Source organism: Artemia sp. Qi Xiang Cuo, chromosome 6 (genome assembly GCF_049724085.1).
Source record: "Artemia sp. Qi Xiang Cuo chromosome 6, ASM4972408v1, whole genome shotgun sequence".
NCBI lineage: Eukaryota > Metazoa > Arthropoda > Branchiopoda > Anostraca > Artemiidae > Artemia > Artemia sp. Qi Xiang Cuo.
This window is the reverse complement of record NC_142799.1, coordinates 52081542-52106363: the sequence shown is the minus strand read 5'-3', so window position 1 is coordinate 52106363 and position 24822 is coordinate 52081542. Positions and strand designations below refer to the sequence as shown.

The 24822-nt window shown below is 35.4% G+C and overlaps 1 protein-coding gene and 1 pseudogene across 1 annotated transcript in view; both read left to right on the top strand.

Moving 5' to 3' along the window:
- The window catches only part of Itpr (Inositol 1,4,5,-trisphosphate receptor), a 244336-nt gene extending 235375 nt beyond the window's left edge, over positions 1-8961 (top strand). The window contains exons 44-45 of the mRNA XM_089091077.1: positions 2703-2861; positions 8714-8961. Coding sequence (XP_088947203.1) covers positions 2703-2861; positions 8714-8782 — 228 coding nt within the window. The 3' untranslated portion in view covers positions 8783-8961. The remainder of the gene's footprint in view (positions 1-2702; positions 2862-8713) is intronic.
- Positions 8962-21726: 12765 nt separating this feature from the next.
- LOC148951360 (histone H2A-like) lies at positions 21727-22069 on the top strand (annotated as a pseudogene).
- The last annotated feature ends 2753 nt before the right edge of the window (positions 22070-24822 follow it).

Sequence of the window (24822 nt, the reverse complement as noted above, 5' to 3'; positions counted from 1 at the left end):
ACTTATAGAGATGGACGTATTCGGTATACTCAAGATTTTTTACCATTAATTTGTCTTTTGATGATTTTTTTCAAAAAGAAAATGTGATTTATTTTTGCCTTTGGTGGGAACGCAATGCAGAGTTCTGTAAACCATGCCACTCTGAATCTGGATTAAAATTGAAAAAAATCCTTAAGAATGCTCATATTAGACCTAGCCATAAATAAACTCCTATAGTATTTAATAATTCCATAAAAATGTAAAATATATAAGCATTTGCAATTATCTCTTAGAAATTCTTTCATTGTTTTTTTTTGTCACCCAATATTTGGATAGCTTTATTTTGGTAAATACGTGAACTATCTAAATGCTACCGGAAAGTTGGTACCCACATATCCACACAATAAATGAAGGGTGTACTAATGAAAAATATAGCATCCATAAAACAACTGGCTGAAACATCTGCCTTGAGTTATGGATCATGTCTAGTTTAGAAACAATTTATCCAGTATTATTATTAAAAGATAAAGGTTCATCACCAACTATTCTTAGGTGCTTTTCTCCGACTATCACTACACTAAACAATTGATTTTATGTATATATATATATATATATATATATATATATATATATATATATATATATATATATATATATATATATATAATGTGGCGTAATAGTTACGCGATCTTCTACCAAAGATAAATTTACGTTTTTTTTTATTATTTAATGAAAATACTAACGTCCATTTTTCAATCCTAGCTAATGTTAATAAATTCTATGCTCTAGCGGCAGCTGCGATTAATTTCTTGTTATCCACGAACAAAGCAAATTCGCTTGATTTCTGGATATATAATTCTCTTGGGAATCAGCTAGACCCGTAATAGTTTTTATTAAGATCATTTGATGTGTACAAGGAATAAAATGGTCATAACACAGATCCTTGTGAAACGCCACAATTAACCTTTTCAGTTTTAGATTTCGCTTTCCAAGGTTTCACACTCTGCATACGACATGATAGAAACGAGGAAATTACGTATTCTCCAATGCCAATACAATAAAGCATGATTCACTGAATCAGAAGATTTCGGAATATCAAAAATAAAAACCAATTACATTTTCATTATAAATTCCACCACGAAAGCCAACGAGTTGAAAACTAATTTAATTAAAAGTAACTACCTCAACGGCGACATCTAACTTTTTTTTAAACAACCTTAATGTAACAGCAATAAACAAACTGTTAAATAATAATTTAAGTCAATCATATCGCCACCTCTATGTAATGGTATATTGAAAAAAGAAAAACAGTCAATGGCCTTGATCCTATTCAAACGCTATCTTCAATTGTAAGCCTTAAACGCGCTATACTTTTGGCATGAGAATTTCTAGGCCAGGTAGTAATGTAAAAAAAAAGTCACAAGCTAAAAATAACATCATAGTTCTGTCAATAACTATTAGGCCTAATAGGTTTGACAAATTGGCAAGGCAAGTACTATAAATTTGGGCTTGTCAAGGAGGCACACTTGTGCCTCTATAAAGAGGCGACCCACCACAATGTTAAGCGATTTCAGGTCCTAGTGGTCGCAGAGAGACGGCGGTAATCGCATTTTGTAGCCCAAGCTCAAACTAAGAACCGTGCAAAGTTTCAGTTTCCTTTAACATTCGTGGTGTAAACTGGTTTAGAAGTATCAAACCTCCTCCCCCCTTCCCCATGTCATGGTAGTCGATTCGGTCGAAGATCCGAGTTTAATAGTTACGAGAGCTTGGGCGCTAGTCATTAAACTTAAAGTTCAAACCGTTATCTCCTTTCCTGTTTTCAAAAAAACAAATATAGCCACTTGAAAGTTCATTTCTCTTTTTTTTTTTTTTTTTTTTAACCACGCCTACAGGCCACAGTTGGCAACTGATCCGGGTGAATGAGGACTCATTCGAAGCAGAATTCGACCTGTTAGGGCCTTTTGATATTTTCAGACCGAAAAAATTATCCCCCGAATTTACATTTACGAAAAACCTCGTTTTCCTATAATAGCCCATGTTCATTTTTCCCACCACAACCCCCATTTAACGTTGTCTGATCGGGCTGAAATTTAGAGGATAAGCTTTCCTGGGGCCTGGGAGCTTATCCTCGAAATTTCAGCTCAATCTGATCACTCCTCCTTCTGTTTTCCAAAAACCAAATATCAAGTTTTGTGGGAATTTGCTTGCATCGAAAATAGATTCCATTTACTATTTAAATAATTTTTATTGTTTAAAAAAAAGAGTTGTGAGAAAGTCAAACTTTAGCGTAAAGAGCGAGGCGTTGAGGAGGGCACAGCCCCTTTCATATACGGAATAATTTCTGTTCGTTTTAAGTTTTAATGTCGCTCCTTACTTTCAGTTTAAAGAACTTTTTTTTATTTAAAGGCTGCGAAAGCGGGGGTTTGGGGGCGGCAGCCCCCTCAACTGTGCCTCCTAATCCCTGTACGTTTTAAGGTTCGACCTTGTAACTCAGCCTCTTTACCTCTTTAGAAAACGTAGTTTTTTTCAAATAATAATTGATATGAGGCTGGCACACGTCGAGTTACCGGACGTAATTAGAAGTGCATCTCCATTAATACGATGTCTTTTAGTTTACTTAATATCAATAATAATAAACCCACCTTACTTTTTATTTTTGTATTGCTCTCTTTTTCTGTATTTTATATTTCTTTACCGAATCCTATCATTTATTGCTATTTTAGGAGAAGAACCTGGACTGGTTCCCCAGATTGAGAGCATTGTCGCTGGACGATAGTGAAGTATCCGAGCAGAACGAACTTCGCACACTTCAAGGCCAATTGGCTACAACTCAAGAAGCTATTCTCGTCCTTTCAAAACAACTCTCAGACCTAAAAGATCAGGTAAACTATTCTGACACTAGTAAAACTATAAAATGATAATCCTATTAAGATAGAATATTCTTATGCGCTTCGATGCCTTTAAACTAAGAGAAGCATGCCAAAAAGCTGCAGCAACAGAAATCCAAAGTAGTAATTGTTACTTAAAGGTCAAAACATTTACATGAAAAAAATTTCAAGCGATTAGAATGAACAATAAAATACTTCCCAAAGGGATTATGATATGCTTCCATTGTCAGAAAATAATTTTTTGGAACTAAATATTTAGTAAGAAAAAAAATGTAGCTAAAAATGTCTAAAAAAAAATCTAGTAAAAACAGAAAAAGTATTTCTATTTAGTTAGTTTTAGGAGAAAGTGTGTCACGGTTAAAGTTTTAGTTGATGCCCGGCTAGATCTACCCTAAGTCGGCCCTCTGGCGGAATTATGGTAGTAGTTCATAAAAAGCATCAATGTAAGCTTCTTGATATTAGTGATTTTTTTGTTGCAGTTGATTTTAGTAACATGGTGCTTATATGTGTTTATATGCCGACAGATTACCGTGATGAGAAATCATTCCATAAATATGCCATGGCTTGTGCATCGCTGTCGAAGCTTACTCACCAAATATGGCCTTTGGGTAAAAACTGACGATTTGTGGTGATTTTAATGCCGATCATTCAAAAGCTACGTCGCCCTTTTCGCAGATGTTTACTTGTTCTTTGCCGCCGTATATGTCTGTTGTTCTGAATTATAGAGATTTTACTTATATTCATATATTTGGGTCGACTTCTAATTTAGATTTTGTGGTCACCAACTCTCGTCAAGTAGCAAGTCGATCAGTACATGTTTCGGGTGTTTTTTGCTTAGTGATCATTCTCACCTTGAATCTTCTTTACCTATTTGGGTAACGAGAAGTAAACTTTCAACAAATAAAAAAAAATTTATGAAGAAGGGCTAAAATAATGTAAATATTAAGCTACACCATTATGTTCTTGATTCGCACCTTTCAAAGATTAAGGTCCCATTTCAATTGCTATCTCGTATGTCTAAAAGTAATTCTATTGATCTAGATTGCTATCTTTCTGAGAGAGCACATTATTTAAAAATTGCCTAGTCTTTTGCCGTACCTTCAATTTCTGTTAGAAAAAAAACATTCAGAAAAAAGGTTAGTCGGATTTTCCTCTGCTTAAAGAGGCGAAGCTCCAACATCGTTTATGGTATCATATATGGTTGGAGTGCCATGGACCTCGTTTTGGAGTATTATTTGAACTTAGGAAATTTACAAAACGTGCATTCCGTAAGGTTGTTGGAAAATGCAAAAAAAAAAACACAAGTATATGATATATCTTATTCTGCCCGAAATAATCCTCAACTTCTATGGAAAAAAGTTTCTAAACTTACTCGTTCGTATTCCCTTGAATCTGAACAGATTAGTATTTCTGAGTGGCTGAATCATTTTTCGTCAATTTTTTCTGCAGACCCGCCACCTCTAGAGCCTTCTTTTCGATACATTCTTTGTAGAATGTCTCGAGACCATAGTTAGAAGTTTGTTAATATTCCACCTTCATCTGTAGCTATACAAAGTCAATTGATGCAAACGGCAAAAGCCCCCGATCTGGATGGACTACAGGCCGCACATCTGAAGTACCGTACGCCGTACCTTTTTGACCACAACAAGGAATTGTTGTTCCAGGGAATTGTGTCTCAGCAATATATGCCCAAGGCCCTTTGTGAAGGTGTTATAACTTGCATTAGAAAAAATAATAAAGACCCTTTAGTTTGTGGTTCGTATAGACCAATTACTGTTTGAAAAAGTCCAACTTTTTGAAAAAGGCAAACTTCTTGAAAAAGTTCTTTTCCCGTTTATTAATGTAGGTTGCAATTTTGGCGACAATCAATTTGGGTTCAGAAGTGACATTGGAGTTCAAAATGCACACGCTGTTTTCCTTGATATTATTGATCGGCACCGTTTGGCTAAGAAAAGTCTGTATGTGTTTGCCTTAGACACCTTTAAGGCTTTTAACTCTGTCCTTCATTCTCATGCTATCCCTGCTCTCCTTCGTAATGGCGTCAACCCTTTCATTTGTTGTTGCTTATGGCATTGGTATGAAAATTCTCGTGTTAAGGTGTGTTCTGGTATTCATCTTACCAATCGTATCAAACAGTTCGTGGTAACGAACTGTAAGTAAGGAGCGATCCCTACTATATAAGTTCCAAGCTGCTATCTGCAAAAATGTGGAATTTTGTATTTTTGCCACAAGAAAGATCACGGATGCATGTTTTTTTTTGTTTTTTTTTATTGGAGGGCAACTGGCCCCCTCCCACACTCATTTTTTTCCCGAAGTCACCCAATCAAAATTTTGAGATACCCATTTTGTTCGGCATAGTCAAAACTCTAATAAATATATCTTTGAGGATGACTTAGTCCCCCACAGTTCCTGGGGGAAAGGCTGCAAATCATGAACGTTGCCCATTGTTTACATATAGTATTGGTCAATGGAAAGTATACACAAGTTTTCAGGAGGGATTTTTTTTTTGGGTGGGGGTGGGTAGAGGAGAGGGTTGTGGGGGAGGATATTTCCATGGGGGATGTTTCCTTGGGGGAAGGAACATTTCTATGAAGGGGGCGCCGGATTTCCCAGCATTATTTAAAAACCGATCAGAAATTAAATAAAAAAAAAAACAAGTTTTTTCAACTGAAAGTAAGGAGCAACATTAAAACTTAAAACGAACATAAATTGTTTACGTATATGAGGGGGTTCGCCCCCTAGTCAATACCTCGCTCTTTACACCAAAGTTTTTTTTAATACTTTCAAAAGAGCTATCTATTCTAATTAACCAGCCTTTGTGATTCAGGGGTTTGTGATTCGAACAAAATTCGAACTTTAGCGTAGAGTATTAACTAGGGGGTGAACTCTCTACTATACGTAATAAAAAAAAACGAATATAAAAGTTCGATACATAAGTTAATTCGTAAGTTACGTTACGTCAGAACAGAATTTCGAGAAAGCCAAAAAACGTAAAATTAATATGCAAATTTCGTTTTAATTATTCATGTACGGTGACCCAAAATCAAAGCTACATTAATTCAAAAAATTTCAGTAATTGAACAAAAAAAAATAAGTTTTTTTTAAGTGAAAGTAAGGAACGACATTCAAACTTTAAACCAACAAGCGACATTCAAAACCAACATCAATTTTAAACCAACAAGCCGAGAGCGACATTCAAACTTTAAACCAACAAAAATTAGTCCATATATGAAAGGGGCTGTCCCCTGCTCAACGCCTCGCTCTTTACGCTAAAGTTTGAGTCTGTCTCAAAACTTTTTTTTTAAATAAAAAAATTAGCGTAAAGAGCGAGGCGTTAAGGAGGAGACAGCCCCTTTCATATACGGACTGGTTTCTGTTCGTTTTAAGTTTTAATGTCGCTCCTTACTTTCACTTAAAAAAAATTCCAGTAAAATTCCAGTTAATTCCAGTAAAGAGAGGGGCTAAACAAGGTTCGATCATTAATCCAGCTTTACTGAATAACTCTATCCGTACAGCTACTAGAAATATTCCCCCTTTCCTGATTGATCGGTCCATTTATATTACCCATCTATCCTATGCTGATGATATTTTTTGCTAGCTTGATTCACTTCAAGCTAGGAAATCTTGATTCACTTCAATCTGCCGTTAATGTTGTTCAATCTAGTCTTTCAGACATAGGGATTTCCTTAGAGGCTTCTAAAACGGAATTTATGGTATTTCATCTAAATCCTGAAGTAGGTGAGTCTCTTCTAGTCGGTTCATCCTCAGTTGTATGTCTGGATCCGTTAAATTATCTGGGACTACCTTTTGCTGCGTCTATGAAGAAAACGCGAACTCTCATTATTCAAGCTATTAGGGAAAACCTTCGAAAGATTCATGGTATGCTTGCCAAAATAAAAGGGCAGTTTGACAAGATTTGTATAGGAAGGCTCTATAATGCAATGTTTGCGCCCCATATATTTTTATCACACCGGTTTGGATGTTGTTTTTTTTTTTATAAAACTGAAGGCCTTACAATTTGTAGACAGTTCTTTAGATATTGTAAGTTTTTTCTTGGCCTTCCCTTATGGATCAGGAATACTTACATAGTTAAGATATACAGAGTTTTTGATATTACGTTGAAAATGGAAGAACTTGCGTTAAGGTTTGAAAAGCGTAGAGAATATATCGTTGATTTTCCTCTTAATTGCATCATATAGTATTGTATTGTTATTGTTATAGTATTGTTATTCACCAGAGGTGTTTTCATTGCATCTTTTTTATATCCTATGTTGTATTTTGTTAGTGTGTCTGTGTGTATTTTTTCCCTTTTCCTTTATTTACTCCTCTATCAGCATTTATGTTTGTAAAGATTGTATAAATAAATTATTATTATTGTCTGGCAGTATTGCTTATAGATACAAAGCTATAAAAAGGCATGACAAAAAGATTTACATGCGTCATGGCGTTGTAGCATCTAACATCCATTAAAATGATTCAATCATTAAAAAAAATATATCCAAATAGTAAAGAAAAATGTAAGATATATATATATATATATATATATATATATATATATATATATATATATATATATATATATATATATATATATATATATATATATATATATATATATATATATATATATATATATATATATATATATATATATATATATATACAGATATTGTGCTGCTCCTGACGTTCGTGTATTCTTTTAGCAGATTGTGCAGAAGTCAAAGACGGGTTGACATATTTGAATTTGTGACACGGTTTGACATCACTTAATACCGCCATGTGGTATCAGTCCTGGCAATTCGTGAAAATTAAATTGGATGGGGGAGAAAATTAGATGCTCCCCTTCCCCTTCCCCTCATAAATGCCATTGTGTTGTATGTACGCGATTCGTTGACATTTAAGTAAGACGCCAACTAACCTCTAGTATTTATTAATTTTCTAATTAATTTTCTTAATTTGCATTGTTGACTTGCTGAAAATTATCCTCTTCGTTGGTTTGTCTTTTTTTTCGTTTTTTCGTACGCATTGTATATCCAGTGTGGTTTCAGAACCTATTCAAATACTACCGTAGTTGCCCATGTGATTTACAAAGCTAGGCTGCAGTAATTCAAATGAGTAATAGGCCAATCTTTATTTAATTATTTATTTTTTGCTGAGGATTACAGCTAAGTCTTCTGGATACCAGATCCTATATATTAATTTCTTCTATTTGTTTTCTTTCTCTGTTACTTTTTATAAATTGTATGGCCAGATACGGTCTTTTACTGTTCACAGTTGCGTCAATTCACAGAAAATTAAGAGGGGGTAAATTGCATTTTTTTAAATCTATGGGGGGGGTTTTTTTCTTTTTTTTTTTTTTTTTATATTTTTTTTTTTTTTTTTTTTTCATTGAAAATATAATAAAAAGGCAGTTTTTAGTAAAAAAATAAAAAAAATAAAAATTAAACGCAAATGGGGTATTCTCAAAATCTAGTTGAGGGGCAAACAATTTAGGAGAGGATATGCCCGCTGTTCCTAATCCACCCCTCCCACCTCTAATTGAAATCACTGACTGTTCATATAATTCTTTTTCAGTGGATGAACATAACCTTTCTCTCTTTCCCCTTTTCTTCATACAGACAAGATTCAGAATAACGGGAAATCTTTCATTATTTTTAAATAGATATAAATATACCTTATAGTTAATTATTTTAACCAAATATTTTTCAGTCAATCTAAGTCTTTTCAATCAGCTATTGGCTGTTGGTCATTTTTCTGTTCAGTCAGAATCTGCCTTTGTGTGCTCCCTATTAGTGATTCTGCGTATTCCCTAATAGGTTTTCTCACATACTAATCTTTTTTTCTAGATGACCGAGCAGAGGAAACAGAAGCAGCGATCTGGGCTTGTGAACTACACGCATAATCATACTATGTAATGCCATATGTATGAGCTTCCATTTTTTAAGAGGTTGTGAGAAGTTTGTTTTTGTTTTTAGTCAACCTGCCTGAAGTTAACATTCCATTGTTTTTACTTTCTTGTCTTTCTTATTGCGAAAATTATATGTTTTGTTATGCATTTTAGAAGTTGATATCAAATTTTGAATAAACAAACCATTCTTCACCCTTTCCTTCAACGTTCTGCTAGATATTCTGGAAAAAAGGCCAAGGACCGTGAAACTGAAACTCTGACTGTTTAAATTGGTTAATTGGAAACTTGCGCAACCATACACATCTTAAAGAATTCGCAAAAATCAGGAATTTGGTTCATAATGAAATTCTCCCTACGCAATTGTGTAGTTTTTGGTAGTAGTGGGTGCAAAATTCAAAAAAGAAACGAGTTAAAATTCGGCAAAAAATAAGCTAAAAGCATATGATAACAAACAGCATAAGGATTCCCAAGCAACCTCTTGGGAATCAAGAGGTTGCTATTGTTTGAATTTTCAGAAACGAAAAAATCGTCAAATTTAACTGAATTTTGTCCCAACTATGTGTGCAAATTCATATTCTTCTTGAGAAATTTGTTTAATTAAGTCATTAAAAAAGAAACCTGCTTTCCTTGGAAATATTTTTCTTCAAAATGTTGAAATAAGTTAATTTAAGAATAGGGGAAAACCCATTTGCGAATAAGAAGGAAAAATTCAACATCAAAGGATTTTTATCTTAATGTTGGAAAATTACTCTTCACTTCTTTGAGTGTATCAAGCAATTTCGGTAGGAATTAGAAGTGTCAAAAAATTGAATGGTGTGTCTTCTATTCTTTTTTTTCCAGAAAACTTTTGGTTAGCTTGAACATCAAACAATGTTCCTTATCAAACAGTTCGTGGTAACGAACTGTAAGTAAGGAGCGACCCGGCTCAATGGTAACCGAAACTCTAGAAAACGGGTTTTCGATACCAATAGATACACCAAAGGAATCAGATTTCAACGCTGATTTCAAATATATAACTTTTATCAAGTTTAGTCCTATCCATCAAAAGTTACGCGCCTGAGAAAATTTGGCTGATTTTCGAAAAAAGGGGGAAAGACCCCCTAAAAAATATAGAACCTTGATGAAAAGCACACCATCATATTCCGCGTATCAGAGAAGCCTACTGTAGAGATTTCAAGCTCCCATCTCCAAAAATGTGGAATTTTGTATTTTTTTGCCAGAAGAAATATCATGGATGCGTGTTTATTTGTTTTTTTCCCCAGGGGTGATCGTATCACCCCAGTGGTCCTAGAATATCGTGGGAGGACTCATTGGATCAGAAATTATAAGTTCTAGTGCCCTTTTCCAGTGACCAAGAAAAATGGAGGGCAACTAGGCCCCCTCCCACGCTCATTTTTTCCCAATTTCACCTGATCAAAATTTGGAGATAGCCTTTTTGTTCAGCATGGTTGAAAATATGATAAGTATGCCCTTGAGGATGACTTAATCCCCCGAAGTCCCCGGGGGGAGGGCTGAAAGTTATGAACTTTGCCCAATGCTAACATATAGTATTGGTTATTACGAAGTATACAGACGTTTTCAGGGGGGGGGGTTTCTGGTAGTAGGGAGGTGGGTGGGATGGGGGTTATGTGGGAGGATCTTTCCATGAAGGAAGTTTTCATGGGGGGAAGGGAAATTTCTATGAAGGGGGCGCCGGATTTCCCAGCATTATTTAAAAAAAAATCAGAAATTAAATATAAAAAAAAACAAGTTTTCCAACTGAAAATAAGGAGTAACATCAAAACTTAAAACGAACAGAAAATATTACGTGTATGATAGGGTTCACTCCCTAGTCAATACCCCGCTCTTTAAGCCAAAGATTTTTTAGTAGCCTACTTTCATAAGAGCTATTTATTCTAAATAACGGCCTTTGTGATTATGAGGTCATTTTTAAAGAATTGGAACAAAATTCGAACTTTAGCTTAAAGAGCGAGGTATTGACTAGTAGGCGAGCCCCCTAATATACTTCGTTACGTAAGTTAATTCGTAAGTTACGTATATTTATTACTAATAAAAACGTTCGTAAATAAAATTAAACAAGTTTCGAGAAAGCCATTTAACCAAATAAAAGTAAAATTAATATGCGAATTTTGTTTTAATTATTCATGTACGGTGAGCCAAAATCAAAACCTGCGTCAATTCAAAAATGTTCAAAAATTAAATAAAACAAGTTTTTTTTTTAACTGAAAGTAAGGAACGACGTTAAAACTTAAAACGAACAGAAATTATTCCGTATATGAAAGGGGCTGTCACCTCCTCAACGCCTCGCTCTTTACGCTAAAGCTTGACTTTCTCACAACTCTTATTTTTTTTAAACAATAAAAAACTTTACCGTAAAGAGCGAGGCGTTGAGGAGGGGACAGCCCCTTTCATATACGGAATAATTTCTGTTCGTTCTAAGTTTTAACGTCGTTCCTTACTTTAAGTTAAAAAACCTTGTTTTTTTTATTTAATCTTATACTGGGTTCTCCATTTTCTTTGCATTTTCCCACAAAACTTGATGCCATATAGCTAAAACTGCCCTTTAAAAATATTCATGATCTTGGTCAAAGGGTAAACCAATAATTGCCCACTCTTTCTCTTGCAGAGGAGGAATTGGAGGGCTTTTTCGTCCAACTACGGGATAAGTATGTCCCAAGCACTAAATGAACGTCCAACCTCTCAATGGCTGATATGGTGAAACCACCGCCATTTTCAGAGTATTTTTGACCTTATTTATTTATTTTAGAAACGCAATCGTCTAAAACCTCCTGGACGTTTCCATTTTAATGGAGATTTTCTATTTTTATTATTAAAATAACCTTCCTCTTTGCCATCCTTAGAAGAAAACAACATGGGCTGCTAGTTGTGTACATAAACTTTTTTCTTCATTTTGAATTCTTTCTAGCATTCCTTCCAAAGTATTTCTCAACCCCTCAATAATTTTCCAGGTATTATTAACATTTCTTATAAACAAAGGCTTTAGTGTGTATCATCTTAAATAGCCCTTAAAGGCTTGATTTTTACTTTAAAATTTTCCTCTTGGGAATTTCGTTAGTGCTAGTGATGGGCACGAGAATTTTGTTTCTTGTAGACGCTGCGTTACTGGCGGGCGTGGGAATGTTGCTACTGCTTGTGAACTTTGCCCCCCCCCCCTCCTCAATTTGATTAATAATAAAAATACCTTTTCCAAAAAGAAAATCTTCCAATACCAATGACTGATAATTGATTTCTACGTCTCTTTAAACATCACTTATAAATTCATTTACACTGTGTAATTCTTGGTGAATTTTACTTTGGAAGGGGGTACAAAGTCTGGTAAATCCTCTTGCTGGATTACACTTGAAGAGGCAAAATGCTGAATTTCACTTCTAGAGGGGGCAAAATAGAGTCTCGCAAATCCTTTTGGTGGATTTTAATTTGAGTGGGGGTAGGATGGTTTTATTCAACATACTTATTATCTCAAAAAGGAAAATATTAGAAATCTATCAGAGATTGATATTCTATTTCTCAATGGAGGAGAAATCATCTTGGCAAGTTTTACTTGTAGAGGAGGTAGGGGGATGTCTCCAATATGCTTGTTATATCGAAAAAGAAAATTTTCGACATTTATCTGAGATTGACAATCTATTTGGTGGAGTAAATTATCAGAACAAAGTGATCTATGAAGAGGAAATCGTCTTGGTGAATTTTACTTGTAGAAAGGGTGTCAGATAAAAAGTCAGTTCTTACTCTCTTTGCAGGAGGTTCTTCCATTTGGTTTTGTGTGTTATAAGCAGCTGAAAGTTATTCCCCACAGCTTCATGAATCCTCCTTATTTTTTCTCTGATGCAATATCTCCTCGTTTCATTTATTAACAAAGTCTTGAATAAGTTTATCTTCATTCTTCTCGGAGAAATTGTCCATTCCTTGTCAAAAATATGTCTTCTTTAAATACGTTAAAAGACATTGAAATGTCACGTGTTTTAAAAGCCGTACTATATCCAGTAAGAATTATCTCGCATGGAGAATATCCTCTTCATTTCTGGGAAAATAGCATATGGTAAAATGCAAAGTTAGGCCTATGGTAAAATTTTAAATTAGGAAAGGCGTCTATAAAGAAACGCCTCTTGTCCCTTACCCTGTATTTATACGAATTACCTAATCAATTTATTTGACTTGACAAAGAGTCGAAAAAAATATGCAGATCCTATTCATTTTAATATGGAAAATCCCCCTCCGACAACTCCGCCTTGGAAAACTTTTTCTTGACATAAAATGATGTTAATGGCAATCTTTAGACGAAAATGTAACTTCATCATTAATCAGATCGATTTCTTGCAAAGTCTTGCAGCGTATGCAAAAAGAACCAATATCCCTGACTCAAGTAAATTTATCTGTAGCCTTTTCGAAAAGAAAATTTGTCCAAAATGTCGTCAATATTAGTTTTGCATGGATCATTCTATCTGTGTCAGCTACCATTGAGACAGTAGAGTCGTTATTCAGCTGCACTGGAATGATTATAAGAGGGAAATGATCCATGTTGGCACCGCAAAGGGCAAAGAAACTCATTTTTATCCCTAATCACTATAAAAGTATAAACTTTAAAAGGAAACATTTTTGATGTGTTTAACATCCGCATAGTATAGACGGTTTTTTTTCTATTTTTCATTTAGCAAACCTTTCAGTTTGAATAACGAAGCAGATTATTGCGAATCTTTTTGTGTGAGCGTTCTTTAATTGACTACTCGTAGTGCGTTGTCAACATTAGTAGAGTAACTTATCATGTGTTCTTGGTACAGATAGCCACAAATTAGCTTCAGTAACGCTCGAAAAATAGACCTATGGAAAAATTTTTGGGTCTACCCCAACACCACCGCCATATCTCATCTTGCCATGACTTCAGGGATTAGTAGATGAGATTAAAAGAAAAATATGAAAGAAGTTTGACCTTTACTGGCAGAAATAAACAGTAAAAGGATTCTGAGTTGTTGTGTTGGCTTCGAATGGCTTGGTGCTTCAACGAGTTTTCTGTAGTGGAAGAACTTTCAATAAAAATTTCTCAACTAACACAATTCAGAATACAGCCCTAAGAAGTAAGTGTTTGGTAATATATTTCACAAGCCATACTACAGTGGCAAAAACATCCCATATAAAAATAAGGGAAAATTCATTGCATACATACAGTTTACAGTATCCAAATTAAGGGGGGAGGAAATGCTTCTCACCAGACAGTTTTTTCTACCTAGAAATTACACACTTTTAAACTTTTGGCTACTATAGCTGTTTTTAGCTCCTGTAAGTGATCATGATGAAATTGGCCCCACAAACAATTACTGAATTTGAAAAGAACATAAAAAGAGGCATCAAGCAATGTATTCACTTTCTTCCTAGCTAAATCATGCGAATATGCATCAATTTACCTCTACCCCCCCCTCCAAAGAGCACACACCTTTGATGAACTTGAGCAGACTTTATGTTACAAAAATGAAACTTTCAACAGATCTATAGCTCCCAAAACGAAAATTTTTGAGCCTTGAAACTTACTAAATCATGATTTATGATGTTTTAATAAATTTTGGAAAATTAATCTTAAAATCTAAAGCTTTATTGGAAAAGACTAGAAATATTAGCTTTAAAACACCTTCCTAGGACATAATTTAGGCTCTAAGTTTGTTCCTGAAAGCCCTTTCTCCTAAAGCTGCTGTGTTGTTTAGAAAGTGAAAAGCCACTCGTATAGGATTGACTTTGCTTCCTAGGCCTACTATTAATTCTAGTCTAAAGATGATTCATAATATCAATTAGAAAAACAAAATCAATGAACTCAAACAGAGGGGGGGGGGGGGCAGAAAAAAATGCAATTAATTTTGGAGTAATGGTTATATTTAGAAATAAAATTGAGTAAGGAATCAAGTAGGATATTCCTATTTTCTGCTGTTTGATTTCTATCTTACAGGATAAATTTACTAACAATACTGGCCAACTGGTATAAATTGGGTCAAGTCACTTGGTTATCATTGGGTCAACAACATAGTTTTTTTCTCAAAATATTAATCACCTAAACAGTCTCTTTTTTTAGAATGCTTTTGACAAATTCTGTTGAAGTATTTCTCTCTACCCTCCAGAAGGTATTGGTATTTGATAAAATTAGACAAACTTAGTTATATAAAAGTGAAACTGAAATGAAACGAACCGCAATAGAAATGTTTCGAGTATTATACCATTGCCAAGTCCTTATTTCCAATGTGTTTTAAAGATTTTGCAAAAGTGCTTCTTAAAGCCGAGAATTGTTTTTGGCATGGCCTAGAACCAAACGTCATTGAAATTATATCTCCAAAGTGCAAAGTTATAGACAGGGCTGGCTCGACGGGGGGGATGACCCGCCTCCCCCCTGCTTTTTGCGAAGTCATATAAGTCGTTTATTTTCACCACATTAAGGTCCCAGGTGCTTAATTCTGAGACAGTCTAAGTTGTATCTCCTTCTCTGGAAAGACTTTTGCATCTTCAAACTTCTCGGTAAAGAAATAGCTGATTCTGACAAAACTCAGCTTCAATTTTAGATATCAAATACCGAATTCGCTTGTAAATAGAATAGTCATTTTATTTTGTCGTTTAATTCTTCTTTTTAATAATCTCGAATTTAAACAGAGGCGTTTAAATAAAACCAGGTTTAAAGGGACTGGTCTGGTAGCCTAGCAACTGGCCTTAAAAATATGTTTATGCTCACATATGGTTTATTTCTGTCTGATGGTTCAGGAGTTCGGGAAAATTTAACTGAAGCCTGATAAGGTAATATGAACAAGCCAAAAGTAAGAGACAAGGTTACGTAAATGGATTGTTGGTTAAACTTTGACTACAAGTGGAAAAGTGGCAGGAAATTTCTAAACACAATGGAAAAGTAATTAGAATTCAAAGAAAAGAAGCCCCACGAGGCCCTTTCAAACCAATCGCATTTTCAAATTGGCTGCGACAGTAGCTGTTGCAGTTGCTGCGAGCGACAGACCATTTAGAAAGCTCAAGTTTGTTAAGAATTTGCTGAGAACAGCCATGGTTTATTTTTGACTAGATTCCTTATATTGTTGCGATTGAGAAGGGCCTCTCCGATGCCATTGACTTAAACAAGATTGTCCACTTTGAAGAACAGATGAATACAAACATAGCTGTCCTTAGTTACGCATGGCTTATTCCGTTTTAGCTCCTTCTTTGTCTCCATAGATAAGTATAAGTGATCGAACATTCATTATAATAAACTTTCAAGAGTCGTATACTGTGACCTAAGAGTAATTTAAATGATGGACTTTCACCCCCCCCCCCAAGCCTTGGTCCTTTGAGCCACCCCTGGTTATAGAAAAGCAGAATCAAACAAAAATTAAAAAATAGACCTGTTTTTGATGCAATCTTCAAAGTCTTAGAAATAGAGAAAGAGCAATGGGAATTGAAGGATGCCTACTGGGATCGTAATTGTTTTTTATGCCCTAGTGACCAAGCGCTGTTTTTTTCTTATTTTTTTTCCCCCTGTGCCACTGATTTTCATTTGTTGCAAGAAATCATAAGAGCTCTGATCATAAAGATCATAAAGCTCTGTCCAGGCTGATGTACATTGTGCTTTGTTTTGAAAATTTGTATAATATTTTATCAAACCATTTTGATGCCAGATTCATTGACTCTTATGGCCCACTATCAATTCTGGTTGACAACGAAATTCTAATACATCTGACTCTTTTTAAATCTGACTAACCTTTTTAAAAAGTTTTCCACCATCACTTTTTGTAAAGCAAAAGGTTACATGCCTACACCCTGATGCTACATTATAGTTATTCTTTTTCTTGTAATAGTAAAAAAAAAACAAAAAAAAAACAAATGAAGTTTTATAAGGAGAATACTGAAATCTTCTTGTGTAATCAGAGACACTGCAATAGTATTATCTATAGTAAGGGCCATAAAGGCTTCAGTGTATTATTATTGTTATTTTTTTTACCTGAAGCCCTTTATATGGTAGGTATGGTTGTATAAACTTTGGAGGGGCCCATTTGATTGGAAATTCTAAGTTCTAGTGCCTATTTTAACAGTCAAAAGTGAAAGGAGGGTAACCATTCCCTCCCCCCTAGCCTTTCCCTCCAAAATGCATCCAATGAAAAGATTCTAATGGCAATTTTGTTGAAAATAGTCCAAAGGTCAAATAAGTATGCATCCACGGTTCACGAAACCCCCCACAGCCCCCAGGGTAAGGGCTATCAAGAAGGAGGATCTGCAATATTTTAATAACAGCTGTGGGAATTAAGTTGAAACTTTCAGGACATGTTGAGGGGGGTATTGAAAAGTGATTGCAGAGCTGCCGGCCCCCTTCTCATGCTCTTTTTAGTTGCCATCCCCCCATAAACATTCAATCAAAATTCTGAAATAGCCATCTTGTTAAAAATAGTCTAAAGTAAAATAATTATGTCTATAGGGATGACATACCCCCCCCCCCCACAGTTTTGAGAGAGATGCCAAGCACAATAAAACACACTGTGTGCATGCTGGTTGTCAAAAGTGAGGATCAGAAATATCTAAGGAACAGCTGAGGGTATTAAAGTTCAAACTTTCAGGGATGTCGAAGCGCTATTTCAGGGCAACCAGCCCAACTTGTCCTTTTCAGATACTCCGTTCTTTCATCACTGATAAAAATTTTGAAAAAGGGATTTTGTTAAAAACAGTGAAAAGGTCGAACAACTGTGCCTCCAAGAATGCAATGCCTCCAAAAATGCAATTTGCCCTTTTTTATATGCAGTATTTATCATTAGGGAAACGGGGCAATGTTTGATTATGGGTGTATATGAAAAGGCTAAGGGTGTTAAGGTGAAACTTTGCGAAATTTTAAGGGGGTCTGTTAAATTAAATCAAAAGATACTATGTGTATCCAATTTATCAGAATGGCATGTCTGCAATATTTCAAGAACAGCTGCAGGCATTAAGTTTAAACTAACAGGGTATTTTGAGAGGGATATTAAAAAGTGGTGGGTAGGCAACTATTCCCCTTTCTCCCTTTGATAGGTAGTTTAATAGCACTGCCAAATTAACGAGCGATGTGAGTACAATGTATTTTTTTTTTTTTTTTATTGCCAAGGCCCTTAGAATAGAAGGAGTTGCCGCAGAAAGTTTAAGAGGATTTCATTCGATTGGAAATTGAAAGTCCTAATGCCCCTTTTAAGAGTCAAAAGTGATTGGAGGGTAACCAGCCCCCCTCTTAAAGCCATCAATTCCCCAAATACATCCAATCAAAATTTTGAGATAGCGATTTGTTTCAGTATAGTTGAAAGGTACAGTAACTGTGTATTTTGGGAATGCTCCACAGCCCTTGGGGCAAGGGCTGTAAGTCATGCAATTCGCCCATCATTTACATATAGTAGTTGTTACTGAGAAAGTTGGGCATGTTTGACCTTTAATGTCCAAAAAGACAAAGGGCATTCAGGTGAGCTTTTCAGAGAATGTTAAGGGGAGTGTTGAACTAAATCAGAACAAGATATGTGCATACAGTTAATCAAAAGGGCGTAAATCAGGATTGACTGAGTGTATTACCTTAATTTACCTTAAATCGTAGCTTGGCGAAAAATGCAATTCGCAATCTTAAATCGCAATTGACAGAAAATACAATACTTGCATGCTGCTAAGACTTACTACTAATCAACTATTATAACCCTATTCCATTTCTGAGATACATCCTTTTGAAAATCTACATGGACAGTTTTTTGATTTGGATCAAATTTCCCCTCTATATTCTCTCAAATCTTCACCTTCATACCCTAAGTCTTAATAGTACCAGCACCATAGTAGTGGTAGTAGTAGGAGGAATAATAGCACTAGTAGTGTTGTATTAGTAGTAGCAACAGTATTAATAGCAGTATCAGTATGCACATGTTGACTTTAGGTCACTTGAACGTCCCTCTTATGATGCCCTGGAAGTTTCAGCTTGATATGGTTAGCTTGGTGATGATATACCCTTTTGACAATCTGTATGCACATTATATGTTCTGATTTAGTTCAACTTTCCCCTAACATTTTCTCAAATTTTCCCTTGAATATTCCCAGCCTTGGTAGTATTCACTACAGAAGCAATAGCTGTGGTGGTGGTGGTAGTAGTAGTAGTAGTTGTTGCTGCAGTAGAGTAGTAGCATGCAAATATTGCCTTTTGGTCAATGCATCTTGCCTATGTGCGTGCGGATTGTCCAAAGTGCGAATCTCAGGAATGACTTAGGGAATTAATTTGAAACTTTCAGGGAATACTTAAAGGCAAAGATCAATTGACCGAAAGGGAATACGTGCATGCTACTACTAATACTACTAATGCTAAGAGTAATAAGATAAAAATTTCAGGAAGTGTCAAGGGGAAAGTTCAACTAAATTAAAATACATTATGCATATACAGGTTATCAAAAGGGCACATCAGCAATATCATAGCAATGGTTAATTCTAATAAGATGAAGCCTTCCAGTCCTTGATGAGAAGTATGCTCAACTGACCAAAAGGCAACATTTTAATACTACTCCTGTTACTAAAGCTATTACTGTTAATACCGCAACTAGTCTTACAACTAGTACTACTAGTACTCCTCCTACTACTACTGTGAACACTATTACAACTATTGCTAAGTGTATGAAGGTGAAATTTTGAGATAATAGTGAGGGGGGGGGGGTTGATCTGAATCACAACATGCCATCTGACTGCAGGTTGTCAAAAGAGCATATCAGCGATATCCAAGGAACGACCTGGTGTGTGAAGTTGAAACTTACAGGGCTTGTTGAGGGGGATGTTGGATTAACCAAGAGACAATATTTGCACTACTACTTCTACTGCTAATACTGCTATTACTATCACTACTACTACTACTGTTACTAAAGCTAAGGCTGCTGCTAATTCTACTGCTACTAATATTACTAGTGGTACTACTGCTGTTAAAGCTAAAGGTGCTAAGGCGAAAATTTTGGGTAATGTTGACACAGTATTGAACTGAATCAAAACACGCTATGTGCATACAGGTTGTCAAGAGGGCGCGTGCCTCAGGAATGATTTATGGTATTAAGTTGAAACTTTCAGCATGCATTGAGGGGCACGTTGAAAAAAAAAAGGTGCAATGTCTATACTACTATTAAAGCTAACACTACTACTGCAACTATTGTTACTACTGAAGCTAATGTATTGAGGTGAAGCTTTCTAGGAGTGCTTGGGAGGATATTCAGCGCCATGAAAGAGAGTGAGCGTATGGATCATAATCTTGATCAGGTTAAAAAAAAACAAGTCTTTTCCTTTGAAAATGAAGAGCAGCAGTAATTGTCAAAACGAACACGAAATTATTCAGTATAAGAAGAGAATAGGGCGTGGGGGTAAAGTATTTGGACGGTGTGAAGTTAGAAAACAATTCTTACTACATAATATTTGTGTCACTTTCATTTCATTGAAAACCATATGTCATCTTCAAATGCAGTTATTGGTTCTTAAACGATGCTTAATTAAATGGCTACCTCAAAATTTTGATCGGATTTCTGTGGAAAAAGAGGCTTGGAAGAAGGGCTAGTTGCCTTTCAATTTTTATGGTCACCTAAAAAGTGAATTATTCCCCGGCAAATTAAGATAAGATTGCCCATTTCTTTACATAACCTAACTACGCTGAACTGTAATTGGTGAAAAAGGTGAATCAAAAAGAACATGTGAAAATCTATGACCATGGAAAATTAAGTGCACCTCTAAGAGAGTTAGCACCTCTCTTATTGCAAAAAAACGTTCACGTAGAACAACATTCACATGTCAAGCGGCACAAAGATGGAGACGAGGGGTATCTTGAGCACCACCAGTGTTGTCAACAATACCATGAAACTTTCCTTACCAAATAAAATTCTCTAATTGGAAAATCACTCCAGTCTTTGCAAATCAAACTTTTTGGTCACAACCGATTAGCCTCCAACTTTCCCATTTGAATCAAAATAAACAATGAGCATGTAGACTGTCAAAAGGGTGTAACAACCATATCTCAGGAACACATTACATGATTAAGCTGGTACTTTCGGGGTATGTTGTGGTGGATTCTAAACTAACCAAAAAGCACTATGTGTGTACTACTAATTCTGCTACTATGATTGCTGTAACTAATAAAACTAAGGGCATTAAGGTGAAACTTAATGTTAGGAGGAGGATTCAATGTTAACAGCGTTCAAGGTGAAACAAAGGTTGTAAAACTCTGCCTTGATTTTCTCTATAAATTGACAGGAAGTCCGAGTCTTCAGTAAATACTCAATTTTTTTGTAATTATTGGGCAATTTGGCCATAAGTCATTAATTTTCCAGCCAATAAATCTGCCTCTGTTCTGATATGCAAAGAATATACTAACTCTGCAAAAAGTTTACTTTTTATTCTGTTGTTTGGGGTTTGACGCGTTCGACCAATAGGTCATACGCGGTTTTTCATTCTGAATGTGAACAGAAGTTTTCTCGTCCTTCTTCTCTGTGGCATCTAAATTTGTGGTCACCATGAAAAATTTTGAATACTTGTTGCTTGAATTTTTCGTTAACCATTTCCTAAATAAATTCCTTAAATGTAATATTTTCTATTTCAGAAACTTTTCTATAAAGTAAAGCCCTCTCGAATGTAATCTCATCTCTTCCTTTTTGCGGAAATTTTGATCCATGTTAATCTTTTTTTAAATCTTTTATTAAAAGTTTGTTTGACAACTTAAATCTCTATTTCATTGACCATGGCTCCAAAGAAGTCTTTGGAGCAATGGTTAATGCTTCTTTGACGAAATCAGATGAATAGCGTTTAAAAAATTCGACTAGGTTTCATACAAGCCCAAGTTCGCACACAGTTTAGTTTTAAAAGGAACTCAAGTTTCCTGCTCGAGTATAAATATTTTGCGATTTGAATCAGACATCATTTTAAAGTTGTTGTGATTAGAGTTAAAGCGAATTTTGCAACCTAGGAAATATGTTAGGAAGAGGAAAGGATGGAAAGATGTAAGGAAAGCCAAAGTCCCGTTCAAACAGGACAGGACTCCAGTGCCCAGGAAGAAGGATCCACCGTCTTCTGAGCAACGGCAACTCTGATACCCGTTTACCTTGCGGCAGTGACGGAATATTTTGCTGCCGAGGTTCTTGAGCTTGCCGGCAATTCTGCACGAGACAACAAAAGGACTCGTATCATTCCTCATCACCCTCAGCGTGCTATCAGAAACGACGAAGAGTTGAACAAGCTCCTTTCGGGAGTTGCCATTGCCCAAGGAGCCGTTTTACCCAACATTCAAGCAGTCTTTCTGGGAAAGAAGACTTAAAAACCAGCAAAACCTTAAATGAATCTAACCTCGGTTATACTTTAAATCGACCAACAGTCCTTTTAAGGGCTACAAATTAATTGAATGAAACTATAGCATGCGATCACATGGGAAGAACGAAGCCTTAAAAATAAAGCAAACCGAGTGTATTAAGTGAAAAAAGGGGTTTTCCTATTTATCTAGTAGCAAAGCGTACGACTTTACGGGAGACGGAGGAGATTATTTCCTTAAAAACCCGTAAATTATACCCAGACAAGATCAAATCCTGTAACTCGCACAACTTCAGACCCGATCAGTACTTGGTATGGGTGACCACCTGGGAGAGCCGGACGGGTTGTTGGCATTTTTTATAATTGTCATTATTTCTACTAAAAAGCATATTCAAAAGAAAACATGACCACCCCAATTTTGTCCATGTGTCGAGCATTAGTATACCTTTGATAGCCCTGAAAGAGGTTATTGGGTAGTTTAGGATAACAATACATATAGGCAAAAACGAACAAAAACTATACACAGGATTTTAACAACAGATAATTTTCCAATTCAGGAGCACAAAATTTTTATCCTTTCCTCTGCCAAAAAAGAACACCATAAACAATTTTGATAAACTACTGCAAAAATATCAAACACATAATTTAGTATCCATCAATTCAAAAAAATTATAATTCTAAGTCTAATGAATAAATTCGCATTTGTTGTTTTAACATACTGTCCCATAGCTACAGCGTTTATTTGCCAATTTTGCTGTCGGTGTTTTTTTTCCTGGTCCCTGACCTTGCTAGTTATATTTGAGCTTTATATGAGAGCGAGAACCTGTACCGCCAGTCCTTCTGGCATATTTTACCCCATTTGGTTGGTAATTTCTTCTAAATCGCTTTTATTGAATTTTCCTTCATCAGCCCATTTTGGTGACTTCTTGTAAAACTCTTTGCCTTGATTTCCTCTAACACTGATAAGAGGTCCAAGTCTTTCATAAATAGTCAGTTTTTTTTTGTAATTTGTTGGGCAATTGGCCGTGCCTTTCTCTAACATTGACAGGAGGTCGAAGTCTTTCATAAATACTCAATTTTTTGTAATTGGTTGGGCAATTTGGCCACCAGTTAATAAGTTTCCAGCCAAAAAATCTGCCTCTGTTCTGATATGCAAAGAATACACTAACTCTGCAATAAGTTCACTTTTCATTCTGAACGTGAACAGAAGTTTTTTTCGTCCTTCTTCTCAGTGGCATCTAAATTTGTGGTCACCATGAAAAATTTTAAATACTTGTTGCTTGAATTTTTCATTATCCATTTCCTGCAAAAATTCCTCAAATGTAATATTTTCTATTTCAGAACCTTTTCTATAAAGTAAAGCCCTCTTGAACATAACCTCATCTCTTCCTTTTTGCAGAAATCTTCGATCCATGTTAATATTTTTTTTTAAATCTTATTAAAAGTTTGTTTCACAACTAAAATCTCTATCTAAAGCTACTTGTTTTTTCAAAAGGTTTTATTAAACATCTAACTCTGATTAAAGGTAATTTTGACATTATATTCAGAGAACCGCCATACCCTCGTTAACATTTCTCTCTATGCGTGATCTAAGAAATATTAAACGTTTATACATTTGTGTAAACTTGTGAGTAAAGCATGACTGATCTATAGAAATGACAAAAGAATAATCAAAATTTGGGACTTTCTGAGATTCTGGTGTAACTATTCTGTTTTGTTTTTTTTAGATTCAGTCTAATTTTGGACTTCTGGTTCAAAAATTTTACCAAATCTAAAAAAGTTTGGGGTGCTTCACCCCCCCCCCCCCGCACCCCTTGTGAGGGCCCTTGCCTCCAATGCATGTAATAAGCAGCACCCACTTGCTTTTAAATACATTGAGCCTTCTATTGTTTAATTTTGTCCTAGTTAGGGCCTCCAAAACGGGTCTATTCAAATTCCATAAAGTATTTTAAAAAATTATTGTTATATGTATTTCTTCCTCTTCCTCCTAACAAACTGAGTCCTTAGTTTCTTCAGTGTTCTGCTGCATATAAAGAACACGAGCTCCTTCACTATTGTGACACACACTGGTTTGAAAGGCTTGATAATGTGATTACTGGGTTTCATTGAGTTCAACGACAGGTATCATGATAACACAGACACGGAAGGAAGCAAACACTACCGTTTGTTGCATTGCAAAAGATTGGAAAGTCTGAAAAAAGACTCTTGATCCTAATAATTTTTTAGTATTGTTGTTTGTATCACGTTATTCTCGAATCTACGCGTGTCTTTATGTAGTACGTGCCCTCGGATATCTGAAGGACTTTAAAAACTCGTTTTTATATTCGGATTGGAACAATACATAACTCGGAATGCTTTGAAGAGATTTTAAACTCCTTCCTAATAAGAAAACTCGGCGTCAACCGGTGGTGCCCCGCTGTTTCCCGAAAAAATCGGCCCCAAAAAAAAATTGGCGTGGCGTCAGGGTCATTTTCAAAAATTCGACAGCGAATTTCGGGTGCACCCCACATCGAGTGATTAAATTAGCGATGATAAGAGGCGTGGCTTCGTGACGTTGTTTAGGGGGCGTCCCAGCTTCGACAAAAAGTTACTAAAATGTAGCCTATTCCGTTCCAGCTGACGTTATTTCATACCTAGAACGACAGAAAAGCTACTTCGAAGTTACTTTTTCAGTAACTTTTATTAAAGATAGTTAACGAGCATCTTCAGCAAGTAACGTAACATTATTATTATCATCATATCAAATTCTATGATGGATAACAC